Source organism: Staurois parvus, unplaced genomic scaffold, assembly GCF_062004578.1.
Source record: "Staurois parvus isolate SC_StPar_1 unplaced genomic scaffold, SC_StPar_1.0 ptg000020l, whole genome shotgun sequence".
Taxonomy (NCBI): domain Eukaryota; kingdom Metazoa; phylum Chordata; class Amphibia; order Anura; family Ranidae; genus Staurois; species Staurois parvus.
Genome location: NW_028317816.1, coordinates 2,260,517 through 2,275,269, shown reverse-complemented (window position 1 = coordinate 2,275,269; position 14,753 = coordinate 2,260,517). Strand labels below are relative to the sequence as shown.

Below are 14,753 nucleotides of genomic sequence, written 5' to 3'. Positions count from 1 at the left end.
CCCACTCGAAATGGATGCATTGTTCTGGTAGGTCCTCCTATTACAGACTATAGCTATATGTTGAGGAAATTGCACTGACTTTTTATCAGATTGCATATTATCTGGCCATCTTAAAGCGGAGTTCCACTCACCCTGTCAAAAAATAAAAGTCAGCAGCTGCAAAAAACTGTAGCTGCTGACTTTTAAAAAAACAGCCACTTACCTGTCCCTCGGTCCCGTGGTGTGTCCCCTGCAGCCCGTTTCACCGGCCGTCCTGTATTCCAGGAGACCGGCATCTTCAATGTGGGCACCCGGCTGTGATAGCTTGTGGCTTCACAGCCTGGTACCCACTGCACATGTGCGAGTAGCGCTGCACTTCATGAATGGTCCTGTAGTCTTCTGGGACCTGTCACATGTCCCAAAAGACTACAGGGAGGGAGGAAGGGAGGACACCTTCCACTTTCAATCGCCTAGGCAATCAGACCGGAAATGGGTGCGGGTACCTGTCAAATTTGGGTACCTGCCCCCCCTGCACCCCAAAGGTGCCAATCCTTAATGGTGAGCGGGGGAGCAGTTCTTAAAGCAGAACTTCCCCTTTTTGGTGGAGCTCCCTTTTACGTCTCGGAAATAGAATCAAGAGGATATGACACTGTTTTAAGGAACCAAAAATTAGTCTTTATTTGACAAAACACAAAAAAAAGGCAATACATGGCCTGATGGAAAGGTATGGCTGCCAGCTTCCAATTTTTGTGCAAACCAAAAACTGGCACCACTGTTTGCCAGCACATGGCTCAAACATATCTGAAAAATATGGAGACTCCGATATGCGGTGCAAGTTCGTTCAGGAATGAGAAACAATTATACACATCCAAAAGCAGGATTGAGGAAAGGGATGGTCAAGTTGCTGTGCTGCTTCCAAACCACCTCTAGCATGCCAGGGTGTTTATATAGGTCCTTGATGCCAGTTCTTCCCTGGTGCCACAAAATATCCACTGGCCACAAATGAAGGCGAGTGGAGGACATGAAGGTGGCTTTCTCCAAGCTTGACTCGCCAGCAGGACCACTCCTGTAAAATGAGAGCAAATAATCATAGACATTTCATCATGACAATCACTTCTCAGTGCAGGCTAGCTAGAGTATCTTTTTCATTTTTTACCATTTCAGAAGGTGAGTGGAGGCCATGAAGGTGGCTGTCTTCCAGCTTGAACTGCAAGCAGTACCACTCCTGTAAAATGAGAGCAAATAATCATTGACATTTCATCATGACAATCACTTCTCAGTGCAGGCTAGCTAGAGTATCTTTTTAATTTTTTCCATTTCAGAAGTTGAAGAAAACATTCTAGGATCATTTACTGTGTTTGGAAGACACAAGGTCCCCCCTCCCCCAGGCACACTAATGCTTACTTGAAGTTGAGCCCCATCCTGATTCCCTGATGTGCTTGAAAAACTTGGCTCTCTGGGATCAGTGGCTCATGAGTGTGTCTTCTTGGGCTCACACCAGAACAAGGTGCTTGTTCTGGGGGCACTGGACAGGACAGAGGGGCCAAGGAATGCTGGTGGGGGAGCAACGAAATGAAGGATCTGGGCTGCTCTGTGGCAAACTACTGTGCAGAGCAGGTAAGTCTTACATGTTTATTATTTTAATTTGGAACAATTGTTAAGATCACTTTTCCAAACCCAACTGTGATGCCAGACAGCTAATTCCATCAGACGTTCCAGGATCTCCCTCTGCCTTGTGCTCCAGCAGTTAATCTGCTGAAAGAAAAATAAAAACATTTCGATACATAGCAGAGGTTCTTTTTTCTTCATAAATCTACAGGTGGCACAGACAATAGCCAAAATTGGCCAGCTGTTCTACTCCCTCTCCACTCCCTTGCCCACAGCCACAGCATTTATTCAAGTAATGTTTGAGTGGCCAGGATAACTTGTTGACAACTCTGGCTAAAATGGCAAGCACCACTTTGCGCCAGCCCTATAGTTTTGGTCTAACTGCACTTTTGGTCCCAAACGTATGGACTCTGAAGATCAACTTGCTGAATAATATCTCCCAGGATGCCCCCTCCAGATAACCGCCTAAGGGTCAGCCGTAATTCCTCATAAACATAAGCTCAACATAGTGCTTTATCCTTTAACCACCTCCCGCCTGCCATATAGTCCAATGACAGGAGCAAGGTGGTTCTCTCGTTCTGAGAGGACATCATATGTTGTCCTCCCATTCTCACCACGCATGCGCGGCTCAGGGAGCGCGCAGCGTGGCGATCGGCGGTGCGCTGTGTCCCTCGGACACAGCGGATCACCAATCACGAAAAGAGCCAGGCGGGAGGTGGTTAAAGGATAAAGCACTATGTTGAGCTTATGTTTACGCTGACAGCTCGAGAGGAGAGCCAGTAATCGGCTTTCCGCGGAGTGGACATGTACACTGATCATTAGGGCACTGATGATCAGTGTGCCCTGATGATCAGTGTAGCCCCTGCAGTGCCACCTGTCAAAGTCCATTAGTGCCAGCTCTCGTGCCGATCAGTGCCACATGCCAGTGCCGATCAGTGCCACATCAATGCCACATATCAGGGCCTACCAGTGCACATTAATGCCACATATTAGTGCCCATCTGAGCTGCCTTTCAGTGTCATCCATCAGTGCCAGTCAGTGCCACCTATCAGTGCCAATCAATGCCACCTATCAGTGCTGCCAATCAGTGCCGCCTATCAGTGCCAGTCAGTGCCGCCTATCAGTGCCAGTCAGTGCCACCTATCAGAGTGCATCAGTGCCACCTAACAGTGCCAGTCAGTGCCGCCTAACAGTGCCAGTCAGTGCCGCCTATCAGTGCCATGTATCAGTGCTGCCTTTCAGTGCCCAGCAGTGATGCCTGTCAATGCCCATCAGTGCCACCTACCAGTGCTTTCTCATCAGTGACCATCAGTGCCACCTATCAGTGTCCATCAGTGCAGCCTATCAGTGCCCATCACTGCAGCCTCATTAACGCACATCAGTGAAGGAGAAAAATCACTTATTTACAAAATTTTATAACAAAACCTAAGAAAAAACGGGGTCTTTTTTCAAAATTTTCAGTGGTTTTTGGTTTGTTTAAGAAAAAATAAAAAAAACCGAGGTGATTAAATACCACCAAAAGAAAGCTCTATCTGTCACAAAAAAATGATAAAAATGTCATATGGGTACAATGTCGAATGACCGCGCAATTGTCATTTAAAGTGCGACAGCGCTAAAAGCTGGAAATTGGCCTGGGCAGGAAGGGGGTATTAGTGCTCAGTAGGCTAGTGGTTAAACACTTTTATTGCACAATAAACCATAAGAAATGAACTCACATTCTGGAGGTGCATACCGCACCAGGTATGATGAACATCCAGTAATGTACTTCTTTAGGCACAAGATGGCAGTATCATCCCCAGCAGCATAGACCAGTCCAGGCTCCAAAACGTCATCACACTTTGTAATGCAAGGCAAGGGCGCTTATCATTACTGCCATCTTGTGCCTAAAGAAGTACATTACTGGATGTTCATCATACCTGGTGCAGTATACACCTCCGGAATGTAAGTGCATTTCTTATGGTTTAAACACATTGTACTCTAACACATTTTGCACTAATGCACTGTACACTCTAACTCACTGTACATTAAAGCACTGTACACTCTAACGCACTGTACACTAACACATTTTACACTAACACACTGTACACTCTAACACATTGTACTCTACCACACTGTACACTCTAATGCATTGTACACTCACGCATTGTACACTAATGCACTGTACACTCTAACGCATTGTGCACTAACGTAATGTACAGTAACGCACTGTACACTCTAACGCATTGTACTTTAATGCATTTTACACTAACACACTGTACACTCTAATGCATTGTACACTCACGCATTGTACACTAATGCACTGTACACTCTAACTCACTGTACATTAAAGCACTGTACACTAATGCACTGTACACTCTAACTCACTGTACATTAAAGCACTGTACACTAATGCACTGTACACTAACACATTTTACCCTAACACACTGTACACTCTAACACATTGTACTCTACCGCACTGTACACTCTAACGCATTGTACACTCACGCATTGTACACTAATGCACTGTACACTCTAACGCATTGTGCACTAACGTAATGTACAGTAACGCACTGTACACTCTAACGCATTGTACTTTAATGCATTTTACACTAACACACTGTACACTCTAATGCATTGTACATTAACGTATTGTACACTAACGCACTGAACACTCTATCACATTGTACCCTAAAGCATTGTACTCTACCGCACTATACACTCTAATGCATTGTACACTAACACACTGTACACCCTAACGCATTGTAATCTAACGCAATGTACAGTAATGCACTGTACACTCTAACGCATTGTACACTAACGTATTTTACATCAACACACTACACACTCACGCACTGTACACTAATGCACTGTACAGTAACGCAATGTACAGTAACGCACTGTACACTAACGCATTGTACTCTAATGCATTTTACACTAACACACTGTACACTCTAACGCATTGTACACTAATGCACTTTACACTCTAACACATTGTACATTAATACACTGTACACTAACGCACTGTACACTCTAATGCATGGTACACTAACACATTGTACATTAATGCACTGTACACTAACCCAATGTACAGTAACGCACTGTACACTCTAACGCATTGTACTCTAACACATTTTACACTAACGCACTGTACATTCACACATTGTACACTAACACAATGTACAGTAATGCACTGTACACTCAAACTTATTGTACTCTAATGCATTTTACACTAAAGCACTGTACACTCGAACGCATTGTACATTAACGGATTCTACACTAACGCACTGTACACTCTAACACATTGTACACTAACGCATTGTGCACTAACGCAATGTACAGTAATGCATTGTACACTCTAACGCATTGTACACTAACGCATCGTGCACTAATGCACTGAACACTCGAATGCATTTTACTCTAAAATATTTTACACTTACGCATTGTACTCTAACGCACTGTACACGTTAATGCATTTTACACTAATGCAATGTACAGTAATGCACTGTACACTCTAACGCATTGTACACTAATGCACTGTACACTCTAACGCATTGTACACTAATGCACTGTACACTCTAACGCATTGTACACTAATGCACTGTACACTCTAACGCATTGTACACTAATGCACTGTACACTCTAATGCATTGTACATTAACACATTGTACACTAATGCACTGAACACTAATGCAATGTACACTAATGCAATGTACACTAATGCACTGTACACACTAAAGCATTGTACATTAACACATTGTACAGTAATGCACTGTACACTAATGCAATGTACATTGAGGCACTGTACACTCTAAAGCATTGTACTGTAACACATTTTACACTAATGCATTGTACATTAATGCACTGTAACGCATTTCACACTAAAATAATAAAATGCATTAGCCTGTACAGTGCATTCGAGTAAAATGCTTTAGACTACAATGCGTTGGTGTATAATGCGTTAGAGTACAATGCACTGTACACCAACACATTGCACACTCTAATGCATTGTACTCTAACACATTTTACACTAATGTACTGTACACGCTAATGCATTGTACTCTAACGCAATGTACACTAAGGCATGGTATGCAGTATACATGTACATATATGCAAAGATTAAACATGAATGCCTAGCTGTATGTATATTTTGTATTCCCATTTGTATTTTTATTGTATGACTATAAACTTTTTTTTTGAGGCTGGAGTCATGCTTCCACAGCTCAAGATAATGCACATAACATACACGAGGTGCCATTTAATTTGTAGCCTCCCTGGCGGTATTCCAGAGTGTAGCTCGGAATAAAGTTTCAGTACCACAAGCAGTAACCGCGAGCTACACTCAGGCTTACCATGCGGCACTGCTCCGCGATCCCTCGATCACTTACCCTGTCCTGCGCTCCCGCGATGTCCCTCCTGCAGTGTCCCCGGCAATGTAATTCAGCGGATGCCGGCATCTGTCACCTGGGTTCCATCCTCTGCGAGCGTCGGGACGTACGGGGGACGGAACGGCAGGAAATTTGAAAATGACAAAAAGTGACATTCACAAAAATCACTAAAATCACATAGTAAAACATTACTGTATCAAACCATTTCACATACATTTTGTCCCTAGTGCTTTGTCCTGTGCCCTGCCTGCATTTTTACTGTTCTTTCTACCTGGAAACTGAGAAATGTCCATGGTGTCCAAAAAGCGTCCCTTTAGGTCAAAAGCGGTTTTAGAGCAGCTAGAGAACAGCAATAGTAAATTAGAACCACTTGCAGAATTGAGTGATAATGATTCGTGGGGGAAATTCGTCATCAGATAGTCAAAACGATTTTGCGACTTTGCTCAGTGATGTGCGAACTTGGCGCTATATTTCAAATTTCAGTGCTTTTGGTTTGATTAGATTATTGAATTAAATTTATTATTATTATTTTATTATTTTTTATGATTATTTATTAAATTATAATTTATGATTTTGTGTTTCAAGTTTTATCCTACCCGGGATGTTTACTAGACTCTTGTTCCGACAGATTTCAGTGAGTTATTCCTAAGAATTACAGGCCTACAATATAAAACGCCAAATTCCCATGCAAAATAATAGTACAGCTTTCAGCACCAAAAATCTGAAATAATCATACCGCCAGGGAGGTTAAGGCAACCCCAATGCACTAAGGCAGCCAAAGTCATCTGCATGGCAGCACACATGGCAGTATTTATTTATTTCAGGTACTTATATAGCACCATCAATTTACACAGCGCTTTACATATATATTGTACATTCACATCAGTCCCTAACCCTCAAGGGGCTTACAATATAAGGTCCCTAACTTATATTCATACACACACATACTGGGGCCAATTTAGACAGGATCCAATTACCCTATCAGCATGTCCTTGGAATGTAGGAGGAAACTGGAGTACCTGGAGGAAACCCATGCAGGCACAAGGAGAACATGCAAACTCCAGGCAGGTGGTGCCATGGTTTGGATTTGAACCAATACTAGTACTGCCAGGTGTAAGTGCTAACCACTTAGCAACTGTGCTGCCCTGTTGTGTTACAAAAATGGGCATGTACAACATACGATTAGAGGGATGTTAGGTGATTTGGCAGCCTATTAATTTTGAATGCAATGCACATTAACATATGTGCTGATAAATATGGGCCATTACTGTTGGGGCATTGAAAGTTTTGGAAATAAATGACCTGGCCCTGGGCTTACTAAGGTTAAGAACCACTGCGCCAATGCACGATATGGTAATTTCTAAATATTATGTCAAATATGATTGTTATGTTTTCAGAAATATTTTAGAAAATGTTGCATTAGGTTATGCCTTACCAAATACTGTATACTTCTGCACAAAAGGAGTAACTCATGAACATGTTTTTGCAGTGTTTCTGAAAACCTACGATGTCTGTAAGAAAGAATTTGCATGAACCTTTTTTTTTCTTGCAACAAATTTCAAATTTGAATTTTTTCAAAACTTTACTAGCAGAAAGAAATCATGAAATGATTCTTATCTGCTTATCAGTATGCTCACCTCTCCAGTACATTTCAAATATTACAGTTCTATGCTACAACATTAAGGCCCTCTAGTGGTAAATTAGAAAAATGCAACTGGTTCACATGTTCTCTCTAACGTAAGAAGAGAAGGGAGGGGAGAGCAGATACTCTTGAAAGTTAAACCCTCTGCTATTATAGGATCTTTTTATTTTTCTAAGCTTTGCTTTGCTCTAATAAGACCTGAAAAGTTGGGAGAAGTGGAAGTGGCTTCTTTTTTTTTTTCCACTGCAGTTCTGGAGAAAATAACTTTGGGAGGAGGAGACTTTAATTGGAAATTGAACTGAAATTTAGTGATGTCGTCCTGGGATTAAAGGAATAGAGATGATGTAACTGTGTCTGCCAAGGAGAAAAAAAAAGAATTTTGCAGCCATCTAAAAAATCAAAGTGATGCACGTCACTTGTGGTACTGCTATAAAGGTAGTTGAACAATGTCCACTCTTCTCTGCAGTGGAGTCTGGGAAGCTGGAGGAGAGAAAGTTCTCAGCCTGTAATCTGTTACTGAGAGTTTAGCACAAGCAACTTTCTGGCATTGCTCTTATATGTTCTCATCAAGTTGCCTGTGAGTTATTCACTTCCACAATTAACCTGGCCAGTCCTACGCCTAAGAGTGGAAAAAAGAAAAATTGCCTTCAGCTAGAGCTTTCAGAGCAGTTAAGGCTGATTTGCAACCATGCTGCTGGTTACAGCTGTGCTTTGTGTCTTGGTGATGGAGAGGGGAGTGCACCCAGCCCCCTGTGAAACTGTCAGGATCCCCATGTGCAAAGACATGCCTTGGAATATTACTAGAATGCCCAACCACCTGCACCACAGCACCCAGGAGAATGCTATTTTGGCTATTGAACAGTACCAGGAGCTAGTGGAGATCAACTGCAGCCCAGTACTCAATTTCTTCCTGTGTGCTATGTATGCACCTATCTGCACCCTGGAATTCCTTCATGATCCAATTAAACCCTGCAAGTCTGTGTGCCAAAGAGCCAAGGATGGTTGTGAGCCTATCATGAAGAGGTACAACCACAGCTGGCCAGAGAACCTGGCATGTGACGATCTGCCAGTTTATGACCGAGGAGTGTGCATTTCACCTGAAGCCATTGTTACAGACATCCCTGAAGGTATATAATGCTTTGGAACTGTACTTATTTAAATATTAAATAATATGAAACTGATTTCTAAAATGTTGCTAGAAAAGGTTGTGGTCTAGGGTATCCAGACAGGAGGTTTAATTTGCTAACAGTTGGATTCTGATTGGATAATGCAGAAGGCATCTCCAGTTTACTTTACCATCATTTAAAGTGTAGACTACAATCTAGTTGGGGGTGATGTTTTAGCTAGTTCAGCAGAATGCTTTAAAAAAGAACTATTTTTGTTTTTCTTCTTTTTGAATTAATATTTAGTTAAACTAAAATGAGATTTGAGGGGTTGGTGTAGGCAATTAGCTCCTTTGGATCGTCTCTCTAAATTTATAAGGGGTGCATACTCAGTATTGGAGACAAGCTGCAACTAGCCACAGATTCCACAAATAGATTGCAGTGGGAATTTCAAATAAGGATTATGGTAATGCAGGCGATTGCTATCTGGTGTCTTTTTCACCCCAGACTGAAAGTTATTTTTAAAGGAATCCCACCATAACAAAGTTACCATTTCTGACCTCCTTATGAAAATGCACGTTATCTGGCAGCCATTCTGATGTACAGCAGCAATACCCTAAATCATAACCCACAACACATATGCAAATCCTAACATGTAAAGCTTTTCTAAGATAATGAAAATATTAAAGTCAGTTTGTCACCATGGGAGGTCCAAATAGAGATTCTCTTATAACGTCACTCCATTTGTTTTACCAGACTGATAGTACATTTAAAGGAACCCACCATAAGAAATATACATTTATTTTTTTATTTCAGGTACTCATATAGCACCATCAATTTACATGTATATTGTGCATTCACATCAGTCCCTGCCCACAAGGAGTTTACAATCTAAGGTCGCTAACTCCCATTCATACATACACATACTAGGACCAATTTAGACAGGAGACAATTACACCTGCCAGCAGTCTTTGGAGTGTGGGAGGAAACCGGAGTACCATAGGATAGCATTGCTGACCTCTTTATGAAAAGGCAAGTTACCTGGCAGACATTCTGATACAGAGTAGCAATACTCTTAATCATGAACCCAGAACAAGTATGCAGATCCTAACCTGTTCTATAGCTGTTCCATGACAGTGAAAATATTAAAGCCAGTTGGTCACTGTGACAAGTTTGAATGGAGATCAGCAATGGCATCAGCCATATACCATCATCCCATTTTGACCTCATTACATCTTTTACAGTGCTTATGCACAATGGCCTTTGCTTTGAGAACATTAATTACCCATGCAGCATAGAATTAGGAACCTGTATGTGTTCCTAGGTCTTAGACTCACTGACACATTAGTTATTGAGTATTTCTCATGTTAACTGACACATACTGATACTGCTAAAATTAGTCTGAGCATCTCGGCTTCTCTCTACTTTTCTGATTTCTTTAAATCATAGACCTTTAATTAGTTATTTTTTTTCATTATCCTAATACAGGGCTTGTGAAATACTTATGTTCCACTTGTTATTTCTTTGTGGTAATAAATCATCTACAATTCCCTACACAACATTCTGTAGTAAAGTTTCTAAATGTAAAAAAAGTTTTCCTTTTTGCTCAACAGCTATTTTAGCATGGTAGGCAGTAAAATATATATCTGTAGATGAATACCTTTCTGTGCTGCTTTACAGTTTATGGTACATTTAAAAGAGAGGTGGAGTTAAACATTAATCACACTCAGGCTCATTATTCAAAACTGGAGCAAAATCGGAACTGTTACCTGCAGCAAATAGTTTTGAGAAGAGTCCTGTTTAGTTGCTAAGGACAACTATTCCAAGTTATCTTCACAGCACTAAAAATATTGCATCACTAAAGGAAACGTTTGGTCTTGTGCAAATGTTACACCATTTAGTAATTAGCCCTTTAATATAGATAGCTCTTTCTTAAAATAAAAAGCTGAGTCAAATTCATCAGAAATTTGTATCCTTAGAAGTTCACTGCTGCAAAATATAGAACGACAACATTTGTAAAGTTGCAAGTGTGTGATAATGAGAGGAAATGACTTTAGCACCTGTTTAAATAACTGGACAAGTTAAAAAGGAAATGGTTTGGGCCATGACTTTTTTTGTTTAGTTTGGACAGCCTGTAGACCAACTAAGAACACACCATGTAATGGGTTCATTTATATAGTTATGCAACTTTATTAAAATAAAAGTGTTATTAAAACAATAATGTAATGCAGCCATCAAAAACACAAGTTCCTATGAAAGATTTATTTTAGACTTCTAAAAGTATTTATATTGCAGATGTGGAGAAATCGTCTTGTCCAGTTCAAGAGGTGTATTTAAAGACTCAAATTACTCCTGGTGTGTTTGGCATAGCGCAGTTATTTTCATTGGCAACTGATATCTTGTTCTTTTTAGATATAAAGTGGATGGAGTTTACACAAGATGTCATAGTCCCAGAAAGACCAAGAATGAATCACTGCAAAAGTTTAAATATGGGTAAAGTCTGTATTTTTTTGTGATAACTCAAACAATACTAGTTATTGTAATTTGTACCACATGCGGACCTGTCAAACATGCCTAACACAAACCAGTTTATATCGTTCAGCATGTACCAGTCACCTTCCCTTGCAGAAACTTAATTGATAGTAAATCATCATTTTGTTGCTTTAAAGAAGAACTCTGATCTAATGGAAAAGCAAAATGTTAAAAGCTGTTGAAACCACTATGCATACCTAACAGAAATTCTATTATTATACAGGATTTATATATACTGTAAAGGGAAACAGTACAGTTACAATTCAATTTGATGCAAGAGGGTTAGCGGGGCCCTGCTCAGGAGAGCTTACAATCTAAAAGGGAAGGGCAAGTGATACAAAGTTAATGACTGTGAGGGATGAGCTGATGGAGAAAGTAAAAGTTCAATTGTTATGTAGAGATGAGAAATGTCTCCCTAAAGAGATGAGTTTTCAGGCATTGCCTAAAGGCAGATAGAAGAGGAGAAAGTTGGACAGATTGGGTGAATATGGGTATCAGCTTATTATTGAAATGACTGTATATATTATTGAATAATGTTCCAAACTGTAATAAAAATGCTCTGTGGGAAAAGTAAATGTAAAGCCTAGAGCACCAAACAGAATCCTTGTGTCATTTTCAAATGAGTTTTGCAGAAATGACAGTTGATACATTAGGATTGATTTACTAAGGAAAATTGGCAGTTAACTTTGCAAGGAAATGTCCCCAGAGCTTAGTGCATACGTTGATGTTCACTTTGCAAAGAATATCCAATCACATGCAAGGAAAATAAAACATGATTGGATGATGGAAGTCAGCAGAGCTTCACCTCATTCAAGCCCTGGTTCAGCTTCCCGAGCAAACTGAACTGTTTATTTGCAAAATAAATCAAACCCATTATTCCTAGGAACTTTGGTATGACATCAGGACTTACAAGGAGAGATAATGGCCTAATGTATCAACATGGTTTTACTAAGAACTAAAGATATTTTTTTCAGCCACCAATCATTTGAACTCAATCTAACTTAGTGCTGAGTGGTAGTTATGGGGAAATACATGAATGTTTCAGGTCACAAGTATTGCAAAAATTACATTCTGGTAGCTAAAAAAATATATTCAGTGACAAGTCAAAGCAGTTCTAAGTGCTCAAGGGTTTTTTTACCTTAATGCATTCTATGCATTCAGGTATAAAATGTACAGCTCTCACCTCAGCCCCCCCCCCCCCTTTTAATCTTTAACTGGGACCAGCCAAATTTCGATCCATATATGGGCAGGCTGATTGTAACAGCTAATTTTGCTACAGCCCAGATCTTTACAGAGACAAAAGCTCTGATAAGGACATAAACAGGAGTAACCACAGTGTAAATCAATGTATTTGAAGGAAGCTATCCATCTTAGAAAAGTATTTTTGAGGGTTTAAATAGAAGCTATAGAGTCTATTCAGTCTGCTCAGTAATTGTCTTGAAAGGTACTGTGCTTGTTATTTGAAACATATATGAGGTGTGACAATTTAATTCATGGAATGCCCAGCAAGGCTCTAAGGTGGTGAGTCACACAGCCAATCATACTTGTGTGTGTTCTGACATGTTCTAACTTTGCTTGCCTGGGTTGACTCAGTCTTTACGGAGTAGTAGAAGAAATAACACACGTTAGTGTGAGCTGTTGGTGGAAAATGAGTGACAGGAATCTCGAGCAGCGGATTAACATCAAATTTTGTGTGAAAATGGGCAATAGTGCAAGTAAAAAGTTAGCTCTGTTACAACAGGCTTATGGTAAAGATTCCATGAAGAAGTCAAATGTATTTGAATGGCATAGGCGGGATGGGAAGATGTCCAAGATGACGCAAGAAGAAGGGCATTCAAAAATGTAAAGGACAGATGCAAATGTGGACAAACCCTCATATGCTCAGATCGAAGATTGAGTGTGCAAATAATGGCAAAAGAATCAAATGTGAATAGGGAAGCAGTGCGTCTGATTCTAACGGAGGATTTGGGAATGAGAAAGATTTGCGCAAAAAGATGGTGCCTCAAATTTTGCCAGAAGAGCAGATAGAAAGTAATCTTCAAATTTCATCTGATCTTTTGAAGAATGCAGAGATGTTTGATATTTTTTTAGGGTTCATACCAGGAATTAAATTGTTATAGCTCATGCATTTATGTTTTATTTACTAAAACTGGAGAGTACAAAATCTGTTGCAATTCGGCATAGTTTTTTGTCAAAGCTTAACTGAACAAGCTGAAGTTAGAAGCTGACTGACTACCACGCACAGCTGCCCTACATTTTGTACTCTCTAGTTCTAGTAAATCAACCCCATTGCCTTCTATAATTGGATTACATCTCAAAGTGAGAGTAAATCTGGCCATACATGGATCAAAATTTGGCCAGTTCAGCAGGGACCAACCACATTTTGATCCATATATGGGCAGGCTGATTGTACCCAGGTTGATCCATTGATTGACTTGTGTACAACTAGTCTGTCAGAATTTTCTGCATGTGATTACTGCCAGTGGCTATAGCCGCTAACAGTAATCATTGTATTCTGCTGGCTGAAGGCTCTGAAGGCCTTCTGTGGTGAAAGGAAACAAAATCGATGAACCTATAGCTTGCCTTATATGAGAAAATTACTTATGGGGTCAGAGATAATGGCTGTAACCTTGTCTAATCAAGATTCCCATTCCAAATCAGCCCTTATCCTTGGGCTAGAGGTGAGATAGTCCTGAACAAAATTGTTTATTTAAGGCAAGGGAAATGATCTTCTTTAGAAAGAGTCTCTTGCAGTGTATGCCCCTTGTTTTTCATCACTTTTACTAACAAGTATTTCTGTATGTAAAGTTAATTTCCCTAAGTTCACTTGGCTGTACTTTCCTGTGGAGTATAGGAGTGCAGTTTGTTCTGTACTCTTGTGACCGATTGTCGCTGATGTCACAGAGCCAGTCCAGACTAGGGAAAGATTGCAACCATATGGTTGGGATTCACTCAGGAGCCTGGACCGACACCTTGCTCAGCCTCTCAGAGAGCTGCTGAAAGTCTGAGTCAGTGCTCCTACCTCCTCCACAGCCTAGCACTCCAGTGAGCGCTGGGAGGGGGCAGAGCAGACAGCGGTGACTGACAGTGGCAGGGAGAACTGAGCGATCAACGGTGTTTGATCGCTCAATTCTCAGCCTTAGAGCTTGTGAGGGAGAGACATCGGATTGATGCTGCATCCACTTAGGAAAGTATGATTTAAAAAACAAACAATACTTATCTTTTAACCTTCATTATGCAACAGATGAGGAAAGAGTAAGTAAGGTTACCTTCCACAAAAACTGCTCATTGATGTAATAAGTATTCATGTGAAAAACAAACTAGTGACAACTTACAAAAGTTAATTTAACAGTGTGCCAGACTACTTAATGGCTTTTCAAAAAACAATCAACTGAAAAGTAATAAATAGTAAATAAAAGGTGCTGCGCTAGCAAGTCTACCTCCTAAACAATGTGCAACCAAAAATAGTCATCGTCCATGGTGATTTAGTGTTTTAAAATTACTGATAGTGGTAAGGAAAATCCT

General features: G+C 40.4%; 1 protein-coding gene across 1 annotated transcript in view; it reads left to right on the top strand.

The window, feature by feature from the left end:
* Positions 1-7,780: 7,780 nt before the first annotated feature.
* The window catches only part of SFRP4 (secreted frizzled related protein 4), a 36,729-nt gene continuing 29,756 nt past the window's right edge, over positions 7,781-14,753 (top strand). Inside the window, exons 1-2 of the mRNA XM_089687056.1 lie at positions 7,781-8,720; positions 11,109-11,189. Of these exons, the coding sequence (XP_089543182.1) occupies positions 8,282-8,720; positions 11,109-11,189 (520 nt within the window). The 5' untranslated portion in view covers positions 7,781-8,281. The remainder of the gene's footprint in view (positions 8,721-11,108; positions 11,190-14,753) is intronic.